Source organism: Anopheles nili, chromosome 2 (assembly GCF_943737925.1).
Source record: "Anopheles nili chromosome 2, idAnoNiliSN_F5_01, whole genome shotgun sequence".
NCBI lineage: Eukaryota > Metazoa > Arthropoda > Insecta > Diptera > Culicidae > Anopheles > Anopheles nili.
Window position 1 is genome coordinate 26,900,607 of NC_071291.1, and position 21,776 is coordinate 26,922,382.

At 49.9% G+C, this 21,776-nt stretch overlaps 2 protein-coding genes across 2 annotated transcripts; one reads left to right on the forward strand and one right to left on the reverse strand.

The window, feature by feature from the left end:
• Positions 1-410: 410 nt before the first annotated feature.
• LOC128722194 (poly(A) RNA polymerase, mitochondrial) lies at positions 411-2,548 on the forward strand. The gene is made up of 2 exons (XM_053816040.1): positions 411-546; positions 616-2,548. Exons 1-2 carry the CDS (start codon positions 411-413, stop codon positions 2,397-2,399), a joined length of 1,920 nt encoding a protein of 639 aa, XP_053672015.1. The 3' UTR covers positions 2,400-2,548.
• A 2,256-nt stretch (positions 2,549-4,804) lies between these two features.
• LOC128731143 (disheveled-associated activator of morphogenesis 1) lies at positions 4,805-13,962 on the reverse strand. The gene is made up of 7 exons (XM_053824242.1): positions 13,903-13,962; positions 6,528-8,636; positions 6,322-6,458; positions 6,074-6,235; positions 5,449-6,009; positions 5,201-5,372; positions 4,805-5,134 (listed from the first exon to the last, which is right to left on the reverse strand). The coding sequence occupies exons 1-7, from the start codon at positions 13,945-13,947 to the stop codon at positions 4,805-4,807; spliced, it is 3,516 nt and encodes a 1,171-aa protein (XP_053680217.1). The 5' UTR covers positions 13,948-13,962.
• Positions 13,963-21,776: the final 7,814 nt, after the last annotated feature.

Sequence of the window (21,776 nt, forward strand, 5' to 3'; positions counted from 1 at the left end):
GCAGCATGGTACGGTGTTTTTGACAGCAGGCCTAGAGACGGGCAGTTGTAAATAAAACCCTGTGAAAATAGTCGTATACAAGTTATTTGTAATTTGATTCATTCATTTTGAATAACTGCATAATTTGTTAATTTGTTTAAAATTGTAAATCATTGTTTTATTTTATATAACATAAGTTCAACCACTTGAAAACATATGTTCCGTTTACAGTTTATGCAATTTTTTGGCACGAAAGCTGCCTAACCTTTATACCATGTTGACGTTTGTGGGTACAGAGTTTTGACAGCAAACACACATCATGTAACAGAAAGAACAGTGTTGTTTCGGTAATTATATGGTTTAAATAAGCTAAAAATTCGCCGGTGTCTGTCCCTCGGTGGACTCGGGTTGCTACAAGCACCGCTTCCACGATGTTGCATATATACCGCACAACGGTACACGTAAAACGCGTGATCGCAGGGCTCGAACGCATGCACCGGGTGCTTCAGCCGTCTTCCGGTCGACAACGTTTTCTACACACATCCTTGCCGGTTCGGTATTGCAGTGGTAAAGCAACAGAAACGTGAGTAATAAATGCACCCCTAAGTAACTGCATTGTATTCCTTTTTGTTGTAGCCAATGTACAAACTTTTGACACGATGCTTTCCGCTAGGCGGGCGGAAGCGAGACGCAGCATCCTAGTCCAAGTGAGCTCCGAGCGATCGTATAACGAGTTGTTCCAGTACTGCTCACAGTTCGGTGAAATCGAAAGATCCTACCACTACCGGGTGGACGGGGACGGTGATGACGACTGCCACTATATTCTGCTGGAGTTTGCTAGCTCAGATCAGGCGGATGCAGCCATGCAATCCGGGGTGTTTAGTTCCGAGCGACCCGGTGTCCGTGCGAGATCGATCTTTCTATGGTTTCGCACTGGACCGAAACCAAAGCTTGTGGCACAGGATCAACCAAAGCGTTCACTCGCTCTAGTGAACGGAACGCAACCGATCGATGACGCAGAACTGAATGGGTTGCTTTTCGCAGCAGAAAGCATAGACGACCAAGTGACGATAATGCATCGCGCCACGAAACTAAACGACCTTGGGAAGCGATTACGATTTCTGGCCGTCCGTCAGTTGGAATCTTCTTTGCAGGGAATGTTCCCGCAGGCTGTAGCCCATCCGTTTGGCTCGTCCGTTAACGGATACGGTCGAATGGGATGCGACCTTGATGTTATACTGGATCTGGATTCTCGCTCGAATGATCCGTCAGATCGGAACTCTCGTCTCGTTTACCACACGAAAGCAACGAATCCCAACGAACGCACACAAGTACAGCGACAGCTAGAATCGATCGGTGACGTTCTGCAATTGTTCCTGCCGGGTGTTAACAGCGTACGGCGGATACTTAAGGCACGCGTACCTATAGTAAAGTACCACCACGAGCACCTTGATCTCGAGATTGACCTTACGATGAACAACACGGCCGGGGTTTACATGTCGGAACTCTTGTTTCTGTTTGGACAGCTGGATGCGCGTGTTCGTCCGCTTACCTTCTGCATTCGCCGTTGGGCACAGGCAGTTGGGTTGACGAACCAAGCGCCGGGATACTGGATCACTAACTTTTCACTTACCATGCTGGTCATGTATTTCCTACAGCAACTACCCAGCCCAGTTCTGCCATCGATCAATAAGCTAATCCAGTTAAGTGCAGCTTCCCAGCCGACTGGTTCATCTCCCGTAACAGCTGCCTTTGGCGAAGGCGGACCCGAGTGGGTCTGTGCGTTTCTTAAAAACCCGCTTATCTACGGCTCGTTTCGTAGCGAAAACCAGTCTACGCTGGAGCAACTGTTGGTGCAATTTTTCGAGTTCTATTCGCAATTCGATTTCAATAACCGTGCGATCAGTCTCAACATTGGGTCAACCATTCTGAAACCTGACCACAGTCCGATATACATCGTCAACCCGCTAGAGACGATGCTGAACGTGAGCAAGAACGTTAATCTCGAAGAGACGGAGCTCTTTCGGATGCAGGTGCGCAACGCCCTGTGGTTGCTGGAAACGCACGGGAAGGACACAACCGGCACTAAAGCTTCGACCCCAGTCGAGCTTTGGGGACTCGGGAGCCTGTTTGGTCCGAAACAGCACGAGCGTATTACGCCGCAGATGTTTTTCACGAAGCGAATGTTGAACGTAAAGGACATCTTCGATGAGGTGCCGTCTGACGAGCCGCCCTTGAATCAACGCCAATATCGAAATTCGGCCGTTAAAAACCAAATTGCCGCGATACAGCGTGATACCAAGGCGGAGATACACAAGCTGACCAGCGTCGACGCTCGTAGCGGAAGCATGGACGCAAGGACACCCTCCACTATCGAAGGAACGGGCGTGAAGCTAAAGCGCAACACGAAGCGACGGTGATTAGGGTTATTTTGCGGCTGAAGAATAAAAAAGTTCCACAGAGGAGTAGCAAAATCATGGCGTAGCTGTCCTGACGTCCACATCCGCAAACGAACGGAAATCCAAACGCGATCGGTTGGGTTTATATTTGATTTCTTTATTTCGATACAATTTTTCGTCCCGAGAAAACGTGTCACGTGCACATCGATCGATCCACCGTAAAATCACTAGAAAAAGAACGTCAACTACATGCAGCTGAGACACCCAGAGGCCTTCTGCGCCAAATGGGGGCCTCCGGTTCGCTTCACAACATCGATCCTTTATTTCCGCTTTGTGGTTTGATGCCCACCGGATCTTTCCGATCTCCTAACGTTCCATTACGACAGGTTCGGGCGCAAAGCCAACGGCTTTGGCTGGTTTGACTGCGGCTTCCGGTTGCTGAACGAGCGATGCTGATGACCAGCAAAGGTCCGTCCCGGTTCGCTCAGTAAAGCTACTTTCCAGCTTTGAGGAGATCATTGCCACACGCGCCTGAATGGTCAAGCAACCTAAAACACAGATATACACACAGACACGCGCAAAACGGAAATAGAACCGTGCCATCTAGAGCGCTAATTTTGTTTTTTTTTTCTCGTATTGTTGCCGTGCAAAACAGTGCCCAGTGACGACGTGACTGAGGTGACTTAGGTTGTCGGAAGTCGGTTGGTGGGTGTCGGTGTTCGCATATACCGCCGCTCTAAACGCTCTAAATTCACTCTGATCAACCGATATTAGGGTATATGTACATGCTTTTGTGCAGATCGAACGGTTATCGGGCAATACCGCGACATCCAGCCGATGGCTCCTCCACGTTAAGCTAAGTTAAAATGAAAACTAACCGATGAACAACAAATCAAGGAGCCTATTCCTAACTCGTCCTAACAAACATTCGGCTGCCCATGGTCGGGCATGCTACACTACGGGAGCCACAGCATTGCCATGTGTCTATGAACTATATGTATATGTGTGTATTCTCTCCACTGTCCTGCATCAGCCTATCATCCTCGCCGATATATGCTATTGCTATCATAACTTGCTAAAGATCGCGCATTTGCTTGCGAGTATGCCTACCAACGCATTAAAACATGTTTCTTAAAACCGAACCGTGCACGATCGCCACAAGCACGGGACTATCATTTTAAACGTGGGAAAGGATTCATCTTACCGTATGAAGAGCACCGGAAATCCGTTTGTTATATATTATAGTACTTTACTGTATGACTTTTTTTGTTCCCCTTGGCGAATGCCACCATCGAATGAATGATTGTTACACGATGCAAATGGTGCGCGTGTTTTTTTTTTTAATTTGGGGATAAGATGTAAAAATTGCAAAAAATGTACCATCTACTTTTCTTTTTTTGTTGTTGTTGTAAATCTTCTACTTGTGCCTTGCGGTGAAATCCGACGACTCGCATCTGCCCTTACAGAGTACAAAACATCTTAAAAATGAAACCCCACAGAGGTGAGCTCAAATGTGTGGCAAAATTCCGTGCTTTCACAGTAATATCCTGTATTTGGCGTGCATTCTTGCACTCCCCCGTCATAACCATCAGTACAGGCTCGTGATACTCGCAAACATCGTGCAATAGTTCTGATCTCTAAACGCTCCTCACGCTGCACACAGAAGCGTGCGATTTTTCGTTCATTGGCCTTTTGAGACCACAAAACCATCATGCGAGCGCGGAATGCATGTGTGAGTATTGGAAATAAATTAGTTCAGATAAACCGAGGCGGGTAACTGGAGGCGGTGACTGTTGGGAGGAGACGTAAGCGCTATATGCTATCTATAAGAAGGAAGACCTTTGAGGGTTGATTATTCCTGACTTTTAGCTTCGATGCCACCCGAAGCTACACTTAAAACTAAACGCGCTGTACAACCGAACAAGGGACGGGTGCGGGTGAAAGCAAACTCCGGAAGGAACGTCGAGGAGGGAAAGGAAAAAACCTGAACCACTTTTCATGCCTGAAAGGGGGTATCAGTGGGAAAAGAAACCCAGGAAAAGTACGTATTCGTATGATAACGTTTCTTCGCTAGTGGTACGTATTTAAATTTGGCCACACAAATGTGTCTAAATCAAACGCGGAATAATTTTCCTTCCTGTGCTACAGTGTGCTACACAACGCTCGCAAAAGCGATACAATAGTACTACAAGGAATATACACGCTACGGCGAACGCAAGAGGGTCACGTGAGATTGATTTATCTACTGGCCGTTCCGGGGAGGAGCGTTGCATTTTTTGCATCGCACCAGCGGAAGGGATCACTTTAGGGATGCTGGAATTTGGGTATTACGTCTGGGAGTGTAAGGATCTCCTGTAAGGAGAGAAGTAAGGGAGCTGGGAACTGTACGTTATCGTCGTCGGGTGGTGGGTTGATATAGATGCTACCTATTGCCGCCGGTTGACTACACCGGTCCGTTCGCGGCTATCCTCGCGCCCGATGCTGTTGCGACTGCGCGGAGGCGACGTGTTGTTGGTACCATTCGGTCCCAGGCGCGTCTTGCGCGACCGCTTGAACTTGGCCATGTCCTCGCCGAACACGTCACCCGTTCGGAGCGCCGAAATGAGGTCGTCGAACTCACCCTTGTTGTTGGTGTCGGTAGCCATCACGGGACCACCATTGCTACCGTTCGTGTGCTTCGACTTCAGGCCCAGCTTACCGGCCACCGAGTTGAGCAGACCCTCCTTGGACTTACGCTCGATGGTGCGTTTTTTCAGCTGCAACGGGAAGCAAATGAGCTCAATGAAAAATGGCGAGAATAATGGCGACGGTCGGAAGCTTACCTCGGCCTCTTGCTTGGCACGCTTTTCTTCCTCTTCCTGACGTCGGCGGAAATTTTCGTTATCCTGCTTTGCCTCCATCAGTGCTGACAAAAACCCGTCGAAGATACCGAAGAACTCCTCCGGCTGAACCACCGATCCGTCCTCACCAAACAACCGGATGGCACGATCGAACCTGAGTCAGAAATTAATGAGCGTCGTTTAGAAGTCGACTCCCGAAACGTGGGCTGCAACAAAGCATGAAAACGTACCTAGTTTTCATGTCCTGGAACTGATCCTCCAGCTCGGCGAAGCGCACGGATGCCTGGGCGTGGAACTCGCGCATCACCGGCAGGAACCGGTCGCCCGGTTGGGCCGCTCCGCTGCTCCGGTGGAACTCGATTTCCCGGTTCACCTCAGCTAAACCCGCCCGCAGCATCGTGATGTCCTTGTCCATCTCGCCGAGCGACACCTTTGACGCTTCCTTCACGTGCGGTAGATCCTCCTCAAGCGTCAGGATATCCTTGAACTTCTTCTCGATGATCTGCACCAGATAGTGCAGCAGCGTCGTACCCTTGGCCGCACTCGATTTTGTGTCCGCCAGCCGGTTCAATGAAGCCAACCGGAACCCGGACGCGTTTCCGCGTGCGCCCCGGTTCATGTAGTTGCCCAGGGCGAGCACAAGTTCTAGCAGTTTGCGTAGTTTGCGCGATCGCGCCACTTCACGAGAGGCCTCCATGACGCTTGCAATTCGTGGCGCCAGATCATTTACCGTCACCTGGAACCGCTTCTTGTAGTGAAGGCTACGCAACCGCTGCTCGTAGTGAGGTATCCTGCAAACAAAAGGACATTTGTAATCGCACGAAGCCATCAACGTCGGGGATTGAGCATACTTACTTCGAGATTTCATACAGGAAACGGTCGGCACGGGCCAAAGAATCGATATCCTCGGAGTGCTCATCCAGCAGGGCACGTTCTTCGGCTGAGGGCGTGAACTTTAGCAGTTGCTCCACCATATCGATCGGCAGCTGCTCGTTCGAGTCCATCGACAGGATCGCTCTGTGGAATAGGAGAGAGCACGAGACCAGCGGCCGTTAGTACGAAACGCAATCGCCCGAGAGAATCCTTAGACCTTCGATGCTCACTTGCAGATCTCCTCGTCAGTCATCTTGAGCTTGCTCAGCAGGATCGTGCAGTTCTGCGCCCGGCGCCCATCAATCACCGACAAAATCTTCGCCTTATTCTTGCCAATCAGCCTCAGATCCTCGATCGAACCGTCGTTCTGGGGAGTATAAACGGGATTTTTGAAACACGACCTCCTTTCCTGTGGGATGCGTGACATTTAACTTACCGCAACTCCATTCTTCTGGTAGGCTGAGAACAGCTTATCGATGGATTCGAGCTCGATGCTGTTGTACCACTTGGTGTCGTCTAGCTCGCCCCACACCGTGCCCTGAAGCTTGCTATCGGGCAACTTGGACCAGTTGAAGCTCTTGAGCGGGTTTGCCGGTTGGGGTACGTTCTTCTTCGGGGCTTCCGGTGCCTTCGGGGCCACTGGAGCCTGTGGACCTCCACCGGGCGCGCCCGATGGCAGCTTTGGCAAACCACCGGGAGCCGGTGGTGGTGGTGGTGCTGCAGGTCCTCCCATCATCGGGGGTGGTGGAGGTGGTGGCAACAGCTTACCCGGCGCAGGTGGAGGCGGTGGTGGAGATGTTGTCGTTTGTCCATTGCAGCCAGTGGTACCCTGTAATCCGGCCACTTTCTGATCATCCGGAATGCTACCTTCGGTGACGAGCCGCTCGAGTCGTAGCCGTTCTTGCTGCTCACTGACGAACCGATGCTGTAGGTCTTCGGCACGCATTTCTGCGCTAAGTGCTCGCTGGACCGCCTGCGAGTGGTTGGCGCTTTCCTTCTCAAGCCGCTCACGCATCCGCGCCAACGACGTTTCGAGGTCTTCCTTCTCCTGCGTCCGGTGGTCCAGATCCTGCTCCTTTTTGGCCAACCGAGCGCCAATCTCTGCGTTGTCGCGCTCGAGCTCATCCGCCCGCGTCCTGGCCGCTACTAGTTCTTCCTCCTTCACCAGCAGCTTTACGATCTTCCGTACGTCGATTGCGAGTGGCTGTACGTCAGGATCCTGGCGTTTGAGGGAAGCCGACGCACATGAGCCACCGTCCTCAGACCGCTTATCGGCTCCGGAAGTAGTATCAGGATCGAGACAATCACTGGCCGGACGTTCCTCGTGCTGCAGTACGAGTTGCTGCACAACCCGGTCGAACAGCAACCAGTGCTGTGCGTTCGGACCCGTTGTTGGGGGCGGCAACAGCAGCATGTGCTGCAGCAACGAGAGCAGATGTGGATAAGCCGGCGAGTGGCTCAATTTACGCCGCAACAGATCAAACATGGCCGACGCGCTCTTGGTATCAACGTGTTCGTGGTCGAACTTACGTGCCAGCTCCTTCTCGTCCTCGTTGCGTACCATCTCGAAGAAGTCAAGATGGCGGTTTAACGTCTCGTTCTCATGCTTACGCAGCTTGTCGATGACGGGCTGTATGCCAAGCATCAGGAACTCGTAGCGCAGGTGCAACCGGAACTCGAGATTCTCCTGACCGGGGCCGTAGTTGAGTACGGCGTTCACAAACGACATGATTGCCGTCTTAAGGTTGACATCATCCCGATAAGCGCCCGTCGATCGGTCGAGATCATTCACGATGCCCTGGAATCGGGCTCGCTCGGCCGCGTACTCCTGATAGCGCAGCATCGCGGTCAGTACCTTCTTGTGGCCACCCGGCACAAGACAAACCGCGCCCAGGATCTCGAGGGCGGCGATCTTTGTTCGCAGGTTGTCCGCGGCCAGTGAGCGTGCGATCGTATCGATGCCAGTTGGATGCGCCAGCACGTGTGACCGGCCTGTCGAGTTGTTCATCAGCGCCTTGATGCATCCTATCAGGCTCGTGTGGAGCGGACTATTAGCGACCCGGATATCGAGGGCCTGCAATAGCTCGAGCAGTGCCGGAAGACCCTGCAGCTCGATGAACCGGATCACGAAGCTGTGCGCGGACGTACGCAGGGCCGTCTTGAGTGCGTCGAACAACGCCGTTTGAGACTCGATTTTGGGACCATACTCGTGGATCGGGGATTCATCCGGGGCGGCCGCCTTCAGCTGTACCGCCATGTCCTTCAGCCGCTCGATGTAGTGCTCGGGTGATGGCGGTACCGTCTGCAGAGCAGCTCCGTTGGGACCACTGTCTAGCGGACTCTTGCGTGAGCAGTAGATTTGCCACTTCTTCTGCGGCGGTAGACCCATCATGGCCGCTTTGTTTGGTGCGCTTAGGTCCAGCTCCTCGACGAGCTCGGCGAACTTGCTGTCCAGCTCGTCGATGGCCGGCATCGGTTGGGTGGGCGTGAGTGTTTGCAGCGAGAACACCCCCTCGACCACGCAGATTTCGGGTGGTTCGTCATCCTAGAAGAGGAACAGATCGGGAGTGCGTTAGGATACAGCAAACGTTTCCGTGGACATAAAATTGACGTAACGAACGTTCTTGAAGAACATGTAAAAGATGAGTTTTTCGACGAAACTGATGATTTTTTCCAAAATGCTCATCCTGCTCAGCGAGCTCGGATAGGACCCACAGTTTCAGCTAGCAAAAGTGTACTTTACATAGTGAACTTGATCAAAACTACACAACTCCTCGTGTTATGGATAAACGGCATAGCCATCTGTGCATGGAGCGCATTTATTAGTTTAGCACCCCTGGCTTTCTGACAGCTGAATGTTGACACCGAAGGGGGGATTTAAATCCATCGCTTGGAAAGAACAGAACGGCCATCGCGCAGGAGCTATTCTGGTTAAAGATAATTCGTTAAAACATTGACGAAATTACGAGTGAGTGTGTACAAATGTGAACAAAACTCAATCGAAGATATCCCGAAAGATTCGTGCACCAGCAACGCCATGGATGTTACACCTGGAGCCGAGCAAAGTTCACCGGGAAAAAACACCACCCACGCGGATTATGGTAAGTCATTTTCCATTCAACATTTGGGTTAGGCAGCTTAGCAATGGTGTTAGTTCCTAATCAATTTTCTATCCCTCGAGCGGCCTCTGATCCCCCCCCCCCCCATTGTACTTTGCAAATGCGAACCATGCAAATTAGGTAACAACTAGCAGCGAAACAGCGTGCGATTGATTCTCCTAACCGTAATGTGTTGTTAGCCTTATTTATTAGCGAGGGTTTTTGTTATTGTTGTTGTTGTTGTAGCCTTGCTTCAGCCCCAAAGAAGCAAATAGACCACGCGCGCTTCCCACTTAAGCCGCTTCCCATCAGCTACGCTCGCGATGATTGGTATTATTCAATACGAGCAATTTAGTTCGCCCCAACCGGCTGCGATCCGGGAGAGATCCGCGAAATTGGGCCGGATCGAAAGAACCCCTTGATTAGGGAGGCAAAAAGAAAGAGGGAAAACGGCGCATTGATGAAAGCGTTGGCACGTTTCCCTCGGTTGGGTGGGGTGAAATTCTATTCCTGTGGGATGGGAAATGGAAAGGTCGAGATCGATCGAAGAGAGATTATTCGATATTCGGTGCCACTGAACTTTGAGCTTCGTGCCGTTCAACGGAAGGTCGAATGAAATTATGTACGAATCGATTAACGCGAGGTTTTCCCCTGCTGACCGAATGCGGTGTGAAGATTATGGACATGATTACGTACTTTCGCAATTTCGGTCGAGATTTATTTACCCCTTGGGTAAAAGTGCAGGAAATTGATCCGTTGCCACTATTTCGTTCGTTGGCGATACTATCGCGATCGGATCAGTGTGCATGCCAAGTGCAGCCCCGTTAAGTGAGAGCAAAAATCTGTATCACCGAACTCCGCTATCAAAGTGAACTGCTCCTCCCAGACGGCCACCGAAGGTCGATGAGTGGCGTGGGAATAAGCGGATTAGCTAGGGACCGATATCAGGGTCTCTGCGATTTTCGGTCGAGATAGTTTGCTTCCCACGCAATCGCAAACTGCACGATGGAGTCGTTGCGAAATGATTTAGCGTATTTGCAAGCCGCCACCGCAGGGGGGCAGTGATGGGAGAAAGATGGGAGACCCCGTTCGTTGATATCGCCATTGACACCGATTTGCAGCGATTAAAAAAGAAACAAGTGAGGAAAGATGGCTACTGTGATTGAAACAAATGGCTACTAGGCACCTCGAAAAGACTAGCGCCTTTACGGCCACGATGGGGTTGAATTCGAGTCGAGAATTAGTTTTCATTTTATTATTCCGTACCATTGACAATGGGGCAAACTGTGGTGAAGAAAAAGGGTGATTTGTATTATGAAACTCGGTCAAGGTAGAGAATTTAGAATTCGCCGAATCGCAAAGACAATGCTTGCAATGCATTATTCTGTCCTTTCACGCCAAACATATCCCTCACTAATAACCAAATAACTGTCCAAAAAACCAAATAACTGTCAAAGTCTCTCAGCATTAAACTTCCACAAAAAGCGCCAGCCATGTTTAGAAACGAGCGGAAACAATCGTAACCAACCGTATCGGAGCGGGGTAATAATCGATTAATCAGATATTCTACTTCATTTTTCGACCGACCGATCGCGCTGGATAATGTTTCCTACTGCGAGGCGCAATTATCGGTCCACCGCGCAATAAACACATGAATAAAGTCGCTCCACTCACGCATAACATCCGTAAAGCGATGGCCGTCTCAAAAGGGTGTTATCTTGCTCGAATCGTCACCGCATTTGCGCGCCCGATTCAACCGCATCCGATTAAATCCGATCGAGGCACTCCGGTGGCCTGGTGGAATTATGTCACCAGGACGGTAAGCGTTGCAAGACGCTGAGAAGAGCTCATTACCATTAGCACGTATCGGCGCGCTAATATGCTGAGGTTTGCGGTGCGTTAGGTAAATTAAACCCATGTGCATAATCAAACCGCTGGGTTTGAGCTCGTTATCGAGGTCTCATTACACAATGTTTTGCCCGCGGAATGGTCTACACTCGCGGATAGCAATTTAATGGTGTCAATAATTCCCCAACGCCGAGCCAAATGGGGCTTTGAAACGATCGACCCTTTCACCCGGCACAACAGGGCTCTAGAAGTGGAAAGAACAATTACGCTAAGGGATTTAAGCTGTACTGAAACCTTGAGCGTTTCATTCGCCCGCGCGGAAGTCTCCGGTTAAATGTGGGCATGTGGATTTTAACACCTTCGGTCGGATGAATTATGGGTCAGAGATCGCGTGGCGGATGGGTTTCCTTATTGTTCGGGAATGCATTGCAAAATAAAGCTCGTCAAAAATATTGCCCACTCAAGCGTGGCCGTGACCGTCGACGACACCGATTACCCACCGTGACGAATGTCAGTGTCAAAGAGACGTCGAACTGATCGCCCCGGTACGGTAATGCTCCCTGAGAGCATCCCTCAAAAGGGGTGGCTTTTCTTTTCCCTTTCGTCATCCGTGAATCGGGGTGGATCGATTTACACCATGTATGGAATTTATGAGCCACTCGGGGTGACCGGGATGCTGGACGTAATTTGCGTACGCGGCTGGTAAAAATAAAATTGCCCGCTCTTGGCATACTTTATCAGGCAAGGACTCGATCAAGGATCGCTGCCATGGTAATGGCCATGGTAATTACATTACAAAATATCTTGCGATGCTGTCGGCGGTTGGCGAGCCGTGTTTCGATTATGGAACCGTCAAGGTTGAGGTAACTTTCCTTTGAATTGCCGGCTCGTTGTACATTATGGCCACCCCGTGAAAGAGCGTAATTTATGTACGCAAAAGAGTGTGATTTTTATTTTTCGCTCTCACCGGAAGCTCAAGGAAACATAATAAACTTGACATTAGCGCGTGTCCTTAGGCATTTAGTTCAGCATATCGGTAGCGATTACGATCACGCAGGAAGCCGTTGTGGCAGTACATTCATTCGATCATCAAAATCGCTCACTACTTATCGTACACGGCGTGCGTACCCATTTATCATGCCATTACATTAAGCTCTTGTTTTATGACCGGCGAGCTCAGCATAGCTTAGATTAAATCAAACGGCACTTTTTATACTTTCGGTTGCCTCCTGAGGGACGCTCTGCACGGTATGGCCGGATGTGAGTACGTACGTGCGGGCCATTTAATTGCCAATAAACACCCGTTTATCTTATCATCCCGTATGGTCTATCGCCATACGCTGAAAGTGTTCGTCCCTGCGCTAGCCTTACGAAGAAAGTAACATTGCGTTCCAGCGCGATTAAAATCGTTTCATAAATCATTCGCAGCGCCGCTGGAGTGGTGAGAGATTTTCGTAGGACGGAACTTTCCTAACGCACGAGCTCGTAGCTAGGTTATTTTCGAAACGCACCCTATGCGGGAAGCAACAAGTGACCTAAACCGAACGAGGAAGTGTCGAACTACGAGCGACTGGTCACATTTACGCGTACCACTAGCTAGCGTATGATAAGTCACCGATCGAGCCAGAGCACTCACATATCGCGAGCCGCAGTATCATGATAAATTGCCCCTATCGATCGATGATAAATCGAGAGTGAAACCGAACGCGAAATGTGAACGAGCGCACACAAACCGGTCAGATCGTATCGAAATTCAAAATTTTCCCCATATTTCCAACGCCCATGATCCCGTTCCTATTGCCCCTGCTACGATACGGAAGTGCCCGCGGAATTCGGCTTGCGGGAAGCCAACGCTCACCGGACGCGTTTACATCCGCGCGGATTCGTGGCGAGCGGCGTGTAGCGTTGATAAATGATCGGTTAAGGAATCGACAGGTAGCAGCACGCAGGACTTCTCCCGACGAGGGACAACCGGCACGACGCATCGAACCGACGAAGCAACCCCGCGATTACGGAACGGCAACTTGATCGAGTGATCGAATTTCCAAAGCTCAGGGCTGAGTCGCGCGATCGCCACAGGAGCCACGGTTCCAGGTCCGGCTTCGGCCGAGTGAAATGGACCGAAGGAAGGAGAGGGCCATATGTCCGGCGATAAATTGGAAGCATTTTATTCAATCCGATCGATGATTTAACCGATCAGTCGCGGTGGGTTGCGGCTACGAGTGTCGATACAATTGGTGGTTTGGAAGCGTAATCGAATTAGATTCGATTTCTGCCACCCGGTGGTGCCGGAAGGGGTAACGTAACATTATTTTCACCACGATACGGACCTCTGAATGTAGTTGTATGGGAACACGCAGCGAGCGAATAAATCATCACCCGAAATCGATACAAAAGACTGCGCGCCCTCGTGCGGCATTAAGCGACGAACCCCACGATCGAAAGTGATTTTTTCTTCCAATCGGCTTGTAAATAGTTTGTCTTTACTTTAATGGGTAAAAACAAACAAGGGCGATAGGATGAAAAAGTGAATCCTATAACTGCTGTAGGCAAACATTGTAAGCAAAGTAGTGGCACGGTCTGGCAAGTAAACAGCTCGATCCGTAGCCCACGAGATCGGGACAGGAATTTATTTGATTGGCGTAAGAATCGCCACCGTTAAACGCCCATTAACCGATACAAGATATGCGACATTTGTGTGCGCTTGTTACTGCACCAACAAAGCAACATTATTTATCGCGTTGCACGGTGCATAGCAAACAAAAAAGCCCTCACAGGAAAATAACACCCATATAATCGTCGCTTCGTTGGAAAAAAAATCACCTCCGATGGAGCGTTTGATAAGGGTCCCTGGCCCTTGCTTACCTGTAGACACCCGCACCAGCCCCGGCGCCCGCGAAAGGCCGGCATCTTCTTGTGCGCTTTGTAGTGCTTGTGCAGATTCGTCTGGTGGTAGTGTTGCTGGGCCGTCGGCTGTACGGTGACGGCCGTTCCGTTGGCCGATCCCGTGTGCAGTGAACCCGGTGCAGCCGGCTGATAGAAAGCGTCGGCTGAGGCGGTGATGTTGCTGCTGTAGTTACCGGAGGCGCCCTCCGGTGTCGTGCCGCTGTTCGTGACCGCTTCCTTGCATATGTGGGGCAGGCTCCAGTTGCCGAGATCGGGCAGCCGCGTTCGCAGCGTGGCCAAGTTAATCGGGCACGTCGGTATACCCTGGAAGAGGCAAGCAGATAACACGCCGATTAGTTGCGGTGAGTGCGCACGAGTGAATAAATCAATGGATCAGTGGATGTTGATTGAGAGGAAGAGAACGAGAAAGAGAGTATGGGCAGAAGCGGTGGGTCAAAAATGTTTGAAAAATATGAAAACGAATCGACTGCAACGACCCTCCGAAAACGAAAAGACGCCACTTTAAGCGGCGTGTGTCGGGCTGTCACGCCGAAAAGGAACACTTAACGATTTGTGAGACATGTGTTTGCATAATCCTTGGTAATCCTTTAGTCTGCCCCACCTCGCTTTCTTTGGCTTGTTTTTTTTTCTTTCTTTTTTGGAACCGCGAATTATCTCCACCTTTCTAAGCTCAATTTGACCGCGCCACATCGGTGCGGTGCGCCAAAAGAGTCGAGATGAAATATGAGCATAAAAAAATAGAAGCAAGCAGCATACCGAGGAGGCGTTTGGCCCCAACCGCACTGGCTGACTCCTCGGTGCGGTTGGACATGCTCAAATGGATGTCAAATCCGCTACTTCCGTCTCAGCTGGCTACGGGAGAAAATTCACATTCCCCATCGCTGACGGGAATCGCATCGTGCGAATCTTAGCCTGCGGTCAAATGGCCCATTAATTATGTGTATGCTTGCCCTCGCGATCGCTAGTGGCAACAGGCGATCGCTGTAAGCCCGCCGGGCACACTGTGCACGTTGCGTGCGTGCGAGTGTGTGTATTTCGTGTCTAAAATTTTTATTAAAAAGCATTTTTTTAGGCTTTGTCGCTGCGGCTAGTTGAGAGGAAATTCATTTGCTGCGCCCAAGCCTGGTGACCACTTTCGCTGCTCAAAATCAATCGTTTGACAGTAATTTGAGTGATGTAAAGGTGTGTGCCGTAGGGTCGATGAGGTTGGCGGGCGGAGTCCTGGTAATAGGATCGCGAAAAAAAAAACAAAATACAAAAAGAAAACAAAACGGAGATGTGAACAAAATGACATCGATGGGGCACGCGGGTGTGAACAAAAGGGCTCTCTCTCTCTCTTGCGTTGGCAGGTCACCGGCGTTGACCTCCGCCCGGGACCGCGGGACCTGTCGCGTAACGTTTTGTTTGTGTTGCTCTTCGACATCTTTGTGATTTTTTTTTCTGCACACGCGTGGAACCCCACATGCACAAAAGCGCACCCCGCGAAGAAAGCACACATTGTCGAACGATCGGTGGGAATTTTGAGTCGCTTTTTAGTGCCATCTCTGTCTGGTCAAGTGTCGAAAAGTATTGACTGTCGCTGAATCGGCGGAACCACGTTCGGAAATCACATCATTGTTTTATTTTCGTCGATTTTCTTCAGCCCAGTCCCAGCCACCAGCCCTCGGAGAGGTTCGTTTGGGATGATTTCATGTGTGCAGGCGTGTGTGTTTGCTCTTTCTCCCATCAACCTAGGTTTTTATGTGCGCGCAGGATTACGCGCGTGTACTCTTTTACGGCGCTATGTCGAGGGGTTGCGGTGATGTAACGAACGCCCAACATTGGGGTGGGAAGTTAAGTGGAAGCGTCCGAAAACGAACGCAAATTCGGCGTTCGCAGTAATCGTTGGAATGCGAGAAATCACTCCAGAGGAGCGTTCTCGGCAGCGGACGGAAATTGAAATCTGGTTCTAGTTCACGCGAATTCCTGTGGTTAATTTCAAGTTTATTTGTGCCGCCCTAAGAACAGAGGGAGTGAATATAATCGTTTATACACGATGCTCGCTCCTGTTCGAACTCAATTTAAACAAACTCTTCACCAAACTCCAACACCGACTGTCGCGTAATCGTGCCGTAATGGATGAATGAAAACACACCTGTCAGCGGTAAATGGACATAGTTCCCTAATTGGTTGTGCTCGTTAGTCTTCCAGCCTCCCAGAGCTAGATCGTGTAGTGACTAAGTGCCCTCGTCCTCACCGAAGCTCTTCCGGAGGGGAATTTGCATGTAAAAAATATCAGACCGCTGCCGTCGCCGCAGGACATTGTTCACCGATCGAATGCAGGGCGGCGGTTTGTTTCAGAACCCGGAGCGCACGCGCTGAATAAGGAGCCCATTAGCGATGCAGATATGATCGATCGCGGAGTGGCGATTAACGCGGTAGTAGTTGTCGAAGAATAGATTGTGCAGCCTATGTTCGAGCGGGAATGCCTTCATTAATCATTCGACCACTCTAACATGATGTGTGTTCTCGACTGGACAAGGTCCGCAACTACAGCAGCCACAGTCGGTGTCCTTTGCGGTGGATCCTGACGGCGCACCCCTTGCAAGTCCGCCGGTGATGATCGTCATTGACCTTCACACAGGTTGACTCGTGAGTCCTCGAACACGTACCGGTACCGTACGCTGGTCACGGGCACATTCGACCCTGCACGACAAGCTGCATCGAATGGCGTGGAATGCAACGCCGTTTGTCAACCACAAAGAGCACCCCGAGGTTGACCCGATTGCCTACATAAACGTCACGTAGGTGTTCACGGAGGTACACTGTGCAAACAGCGCCTTTGATTGGGGAAAGTCGGGGAAAATGAGCCACTTGGCAGCTTCCGAACCCGGCGAGGGAGCTTTCTCGCTCCCAAAGTCAAGTTGGTGGTTTTCATAAGACAAAAGCACCTTTCCGGACTGTGTTCCGTTGTGCAGGCATGTCGGTGGATAGAGCAAACACCTCCGACCGTCGAGATCTCACGGGATGAAAAATAGAAGAGGTACGCCAGCGAAGAGCATTATAGAGCAGGTGAATTGTTTGAACGATGAGACGCTGTTATCTGGACAAGTACTCCGTGAATGCGGTATCATTTAGATAAGGTATCTGTTGCGTTGTAAAGTCGCTGAGAGACGTTGGACAAACAAGTTCAAGTTTAGCGAAGCGCCATAACAGTGAGATTGCATGTGGAATGGAGTTGTTTTCGATAGAATGCTTCATGGATTTCTTCTGAACACGCCGTCTTCTGTCTAGCTCATTTATTAGACAGCATTGTGATGATTACAAGGGACTCTTTTCGGGTGAAATGTTAATACCATCGCTTCTACGCTACGTACCCAACGTAAGAGGAGTCCAAAACTTTCACCATTTGTTTGCAAAACGCCTGTTCATTAGGCCGGTTTGGTCCACCGGCAAACCTGTGATTAAAACCAATAAATTCAATCATGCCTTCGTAAGGATCCTGCCTCCCTATCTGCGCCTTCCGCGTCCAGCATATTGACGGACGGGCACCAGCGTTAAACCGTTAATCATAGGCAGTTTAACCGGGCCTGGTTGACCTCCTCGGCGATCGCTTCAGCCTCCGCATGAGGTAATGTGCCGCACACTTGTCGCTTTGGCTCGCTTCGTCCCTGCAGGGCGCAAAAGGCACACAAAAACACATGCACACTCACACAAATTATGCCACACCCCCTTGCGATGAGTGTGCGGATTTTCTGTTGTCTCGTACGCAAAAGCTGCGGCAAAAATTAGCACTTTCCATTTCGAACGCCAAACGCGTCCCGGTGTGTTGTTTATTTTTTGTTATGTTGTTTCGCGTTTCGCCCATCGACGATTGCAGGTTCGCGGTTCCCGCGGCTCTTTCCACGAAGGGTGTTCGCGTTCTGGGCAGGCAGGTTGTCGAAAGCGAAAGTCACCCGGTCCGTACCGATCTCTCCCCGGGTCTGGGGATTTTTGTTGGATTCGTTGGCAGTTGGTTTAACCTTTCGCTTCTCGTAGAAAGTCCCAATGAAGCCGATGGGGGTATCGTTTTGTCGCTTCGTTCATTTGTTTGAACGAAACGAAACCACCGTTCGCGGTCGATTGCTGCCACATGAGCATACATGGGCCTTGTGTATGGCACGCGCGTGACGTTCTCGTCGACCTTTCGTGTGGGGCCGAATTTCCGTCACTCTCGAGTTCGCGGGGGCGAGTGAAAGCTTCAGCGGCAATTATGATGCTGCCCCTAATTTTGCAACCTTGGCCGTGAATTGCGCTCACTCGGTAGATGAAATTGAAAGAAAGAACATGCATTTCTTGAAACGTAATTGAACATCGCTAGCCTTGAAGGATGACGCGTTGCTAATGAGCGAAACATTCGGCACCGTCCAATAGGTTTATACAACGTTAGAAAAAGTGAGTTATTGTTTTTTTGTCCCATCCAATTTACACACGATTGCCAAATAAGCAACCCAAAGAAGGGCGCTCGGTTGCCACCGAACCTATCAACGGAAACCAGCTCGAGCTCGATTTAAATGTTTACGCAACGCAACCCGTTCGCGCAAGGGTGCGGTAATTCATTTCCAACGGTCACCCGGTTAGGCACTCGTGGCTCCGGTGATGCAGGAAGTAATTTTCCTATTATCGGTCCCGGGGCGAGCGGCCCAGCCGGTGGGTGTGGGTGCGTTTTCACCCACCATGGGTACCTGCTTTGCGCCGGTTATCGCGAGCGTGGCGTGTAATCGATTAATCGCCCCAACTGGCAGGCCCGTTCGAGGTTTCCCGCCTGTGTCGTTGAAGTCTCCTTCGTAGTCGAAAAGGGTGGCGCAACGGGCCACAAACCTTCGCTCGATTCGCTGCGCCGTATCGTAATGGCGCCAATTAAATGCATCACCCGGCAAGTGCATGCTGGTTTTGGTGTGTCAGCAAGCAACGACGACGGGAGTAAAAATAGTATCAAACCTATCCCAACGGTCGGTGGGCATGCAAATGCCCGGAGGCGCCGGAAGCTGTGGTTCCTTTTCGTTGCTCTATGAAGCTGCTCGACACGATCAATACACCATGCTTTGGGCAGCACTCTCAGCGAACACGTTAAAGTGTGTTGCGCGTTAAGATTCGCGGCGTTTGCTTTCCTCGATTGAACGGAAAGTGCTTGGCCATCCTCTGGCGGTGTCGGTTCTGGAAAGGTCGCTTATGTAACACCATCATTTACCGTAGGCCGAGCGGCGAGTTATGATATTTTATTTAATTTATATACGCACCCTAAGGACGCGTACCTTTTTCTCTCTCGCTTTCATGAGCGCTCGTGGGGCGGGTGTTTTGATTCCATTCAAATCGATTTGCGCGAGAAACGACCGATGACGCAAAAAAAAGCGACGAGAATGCGAACGGGTAGCGAGCTGTTTGATTCAATTAGACACGGTGTGAACGCGGCACTGGCTTCCGGAACCATGAAATGCCACTCGCACCTGGACGTTGGCATTTTCCTGGCCATTCGGTTTCTCCAGTCAGCCCAACTCAGGGGCTGCTGCTATTAGACGGGTGGGCGTGCATGACGTGTAGCGGTAGGGGCACACTTAGAGCTTAGATAAATGCTTTCGTTGAGGAATAGATAATCTATTATTAGAGCTGTAATTTATCTGACCCTGTTGGGAAAATGTTTGATGTCTTGTAAAAGTGTTTTTAATAATTTCTTATAATTTTTACTTAAGCTTGTTGCACAATACATAGTTTTTGCGCTACTTTATTCCCAATTGCTGGTGAGCAGAATATGTAAGGGTTGATTTAAGCCACGTTTAGCATATCACGTGTCAACTGAATGGTTGTTTAATAAATATAAATTAGATATAAATGCACTTTTTTTGTTTCCCAACCTGCCTCCTGCTACCGGTTTCTAAGCTAATGCAATGGTAACTAGATGATGGCCGAGCTCCTCTATAACCGTTTCTTTGCGTTAAATTACGGTGTATGTTTTGATTACTTCGGAAAGCGCACGGTTTGAGGTCCTTCAGCAAGAGAGCTGACCCATTGGGCAGGCTTTCGCATTTCACTCGACGTGTGAAATTAATTTTTTGACATTTCCTACTGATTGCCGTTCGTTTCGCGATATCTCAACTAGTGGGGAGGTGTTTTTTTGCAACGCTCGAAGAAACCCCGCCAAACGGTACGATTATTCTTTCCGTTACGTAAACAATCGTCAGCAGGGGCTGGTATTTCCCGCTTTTTTTGCGCTCCCTCACTTTTGCTACCGTTCGGAATGCGGTACCTTGGCCGTGTTCCGCTAAGAAACCACCTTGCCGTACATGCTCTGTGTGCAAAATATGCGATTATTTTCATTTTTGCATCGCGCCCAAACTTTCTCGATGCTTTATTTAATTATCTCGAGTACTACGCCTTAAATAGGCCGTGTGATGTTGTGAATGGACCTATCGAGTGTGATTCCATTTGGCTTTCAGTTCACACCAAGAAAAGTATTAGCCAACGTTAAATGGTCCAGTGTTGAACTTTCTGTTCCGTGTCTCCCAGCAGTCGAGCGAGCCGGAGAAAGAATTGCAATTTGCACACCTTCCTCATTAGGGGTGGGAACACTCGATCGCTCGCATTCGCCTCGGATCGATCCGTCGATGAATTCTTTCGCCATCGGCATCGCAAGTGTTTGCGTTGCGGCTCGTCTCAATTCTCACCAACCTGCGAAACCGTGAACAAGATGGCACAACAAATAGGAAGGAAAGACCAGCTGGGGGATGCGCTTGGTGCGAACACGATGCCACCCAATTAAGACCCCATCGAACGGTGAAATTAATCGTAAACACTCGAACGCGACTACGATTTCGGAGCGTACCGTTGAATCTTTCAGGGGGAGACCGTGGCAATGATGCGTTTCGTATTTATTTATTTGCTGCCATCCTAAACCAAAACGTTTAGTCCTTTCCTGCTGCCGGTCTACGCAAGCGATGTGACGGTGGCGAAACGTCGATGCGCTAATCGAATCGGCTTTTTTTTTGGGTGGCAATCGTTTTGTTCGAGAAGCGCCGGAAAAACACCCAACAAGTGCAATGAAGACCGGTGGTGATGAAAATGTGGCTTTGCCAATCTGCACATAATAGGGGAGGCCAATGGTGCAGAAGACGCTCCGTGCACCGAGGGCGTGGGAAAGCAAAAGTGGCGTTTCACGGGGGAGGTATTGGAAATTAAATTAATCCAAATTTGAACTGTGTAACGTACTACTCTGTAGCCGGCTCAATTAGAAGCCTCCGTCGTGGCCTACAAAACGAAACAATAAGGCTGACAATGGAACAAACAAACTGACAGAACGGCAATGGTTGTTTTTGATGTCTTTTAACAACTCCTTTGAGTTGCCGCAGAGTCACGTTACAAGATTTAAACTGAGGATAAACATTTCTGTAGGACACCGTTTCGATTGGATCGTTCTCATCGGGTTAAATTGTTCAGACACTGCACCTTCATTTGTTATGTTGATTCTTGGTGAATAGATGCCGCTAGTTTTTATTTTGATTTATGACATTTAGCTTCACAATTATGATGCCTTCATTCATCATTCCTAGGACATGGTCAATCCGGCGAGATGTGCATTCACGTTCTCCCGTCTCAGTATTGAGAAAGTTAGCAAACTCCCCGGCGTAACTCTGTTCCGCGTCAATATTGCAATAAATCGTTGCATTAAATCCTCGTGACAGCGAAACCACTCATAAATATGGCGTAATTAAGAGTTCGCGTTGGGTTGGCGCACCCCTCCCTTTGCTACGTGCCAGTAAAAGATGTTGGCTTCTCGAGGGTCCTCCGCTAGGGAAATGGGCTATAAGTACCACGGGATA

Excerpts from the sequence above, each read along its gene's own strand:
- LOC128722194 (XM_053816040.1), top strand. The coding sequence starts at position 411 with ATGTTGCATATATACCGCACAACGGTACACGTAAAACGCGTGATCGCA. Across the intron at positions 547-615 it reads GCCGGTTCGGTATTGCAGTG|CCAATGTACAAACTTTTGAC; the intron begins GTAAAGCAACAG and ends TTTTTGTTGTAG.
- LOC128731143 (XM_053824242.1), bottom strand. The coding sequence starts at position 13,947 with ATGCCGGCCTTTCGCGGGCGCCGGGGCTGGTGCGGGTGTCTACAG. Across the intron at positions 8,637-13,902 it reads GCTGGTGCGGGTGTCTACAG|GATGACGAACCACCCGAAAT; the intron begins GTAAGCAAGGGC and ends TTCCTCTTCTAG. Across the intron at positions 5,135-5,200 it reads GTGCCAAGCAAGAGGCCGAG|CTGAAAAAACGCACCATCGA; the intron begins GTAAGCTTCCGA and ends TTCCCGTTGCAG.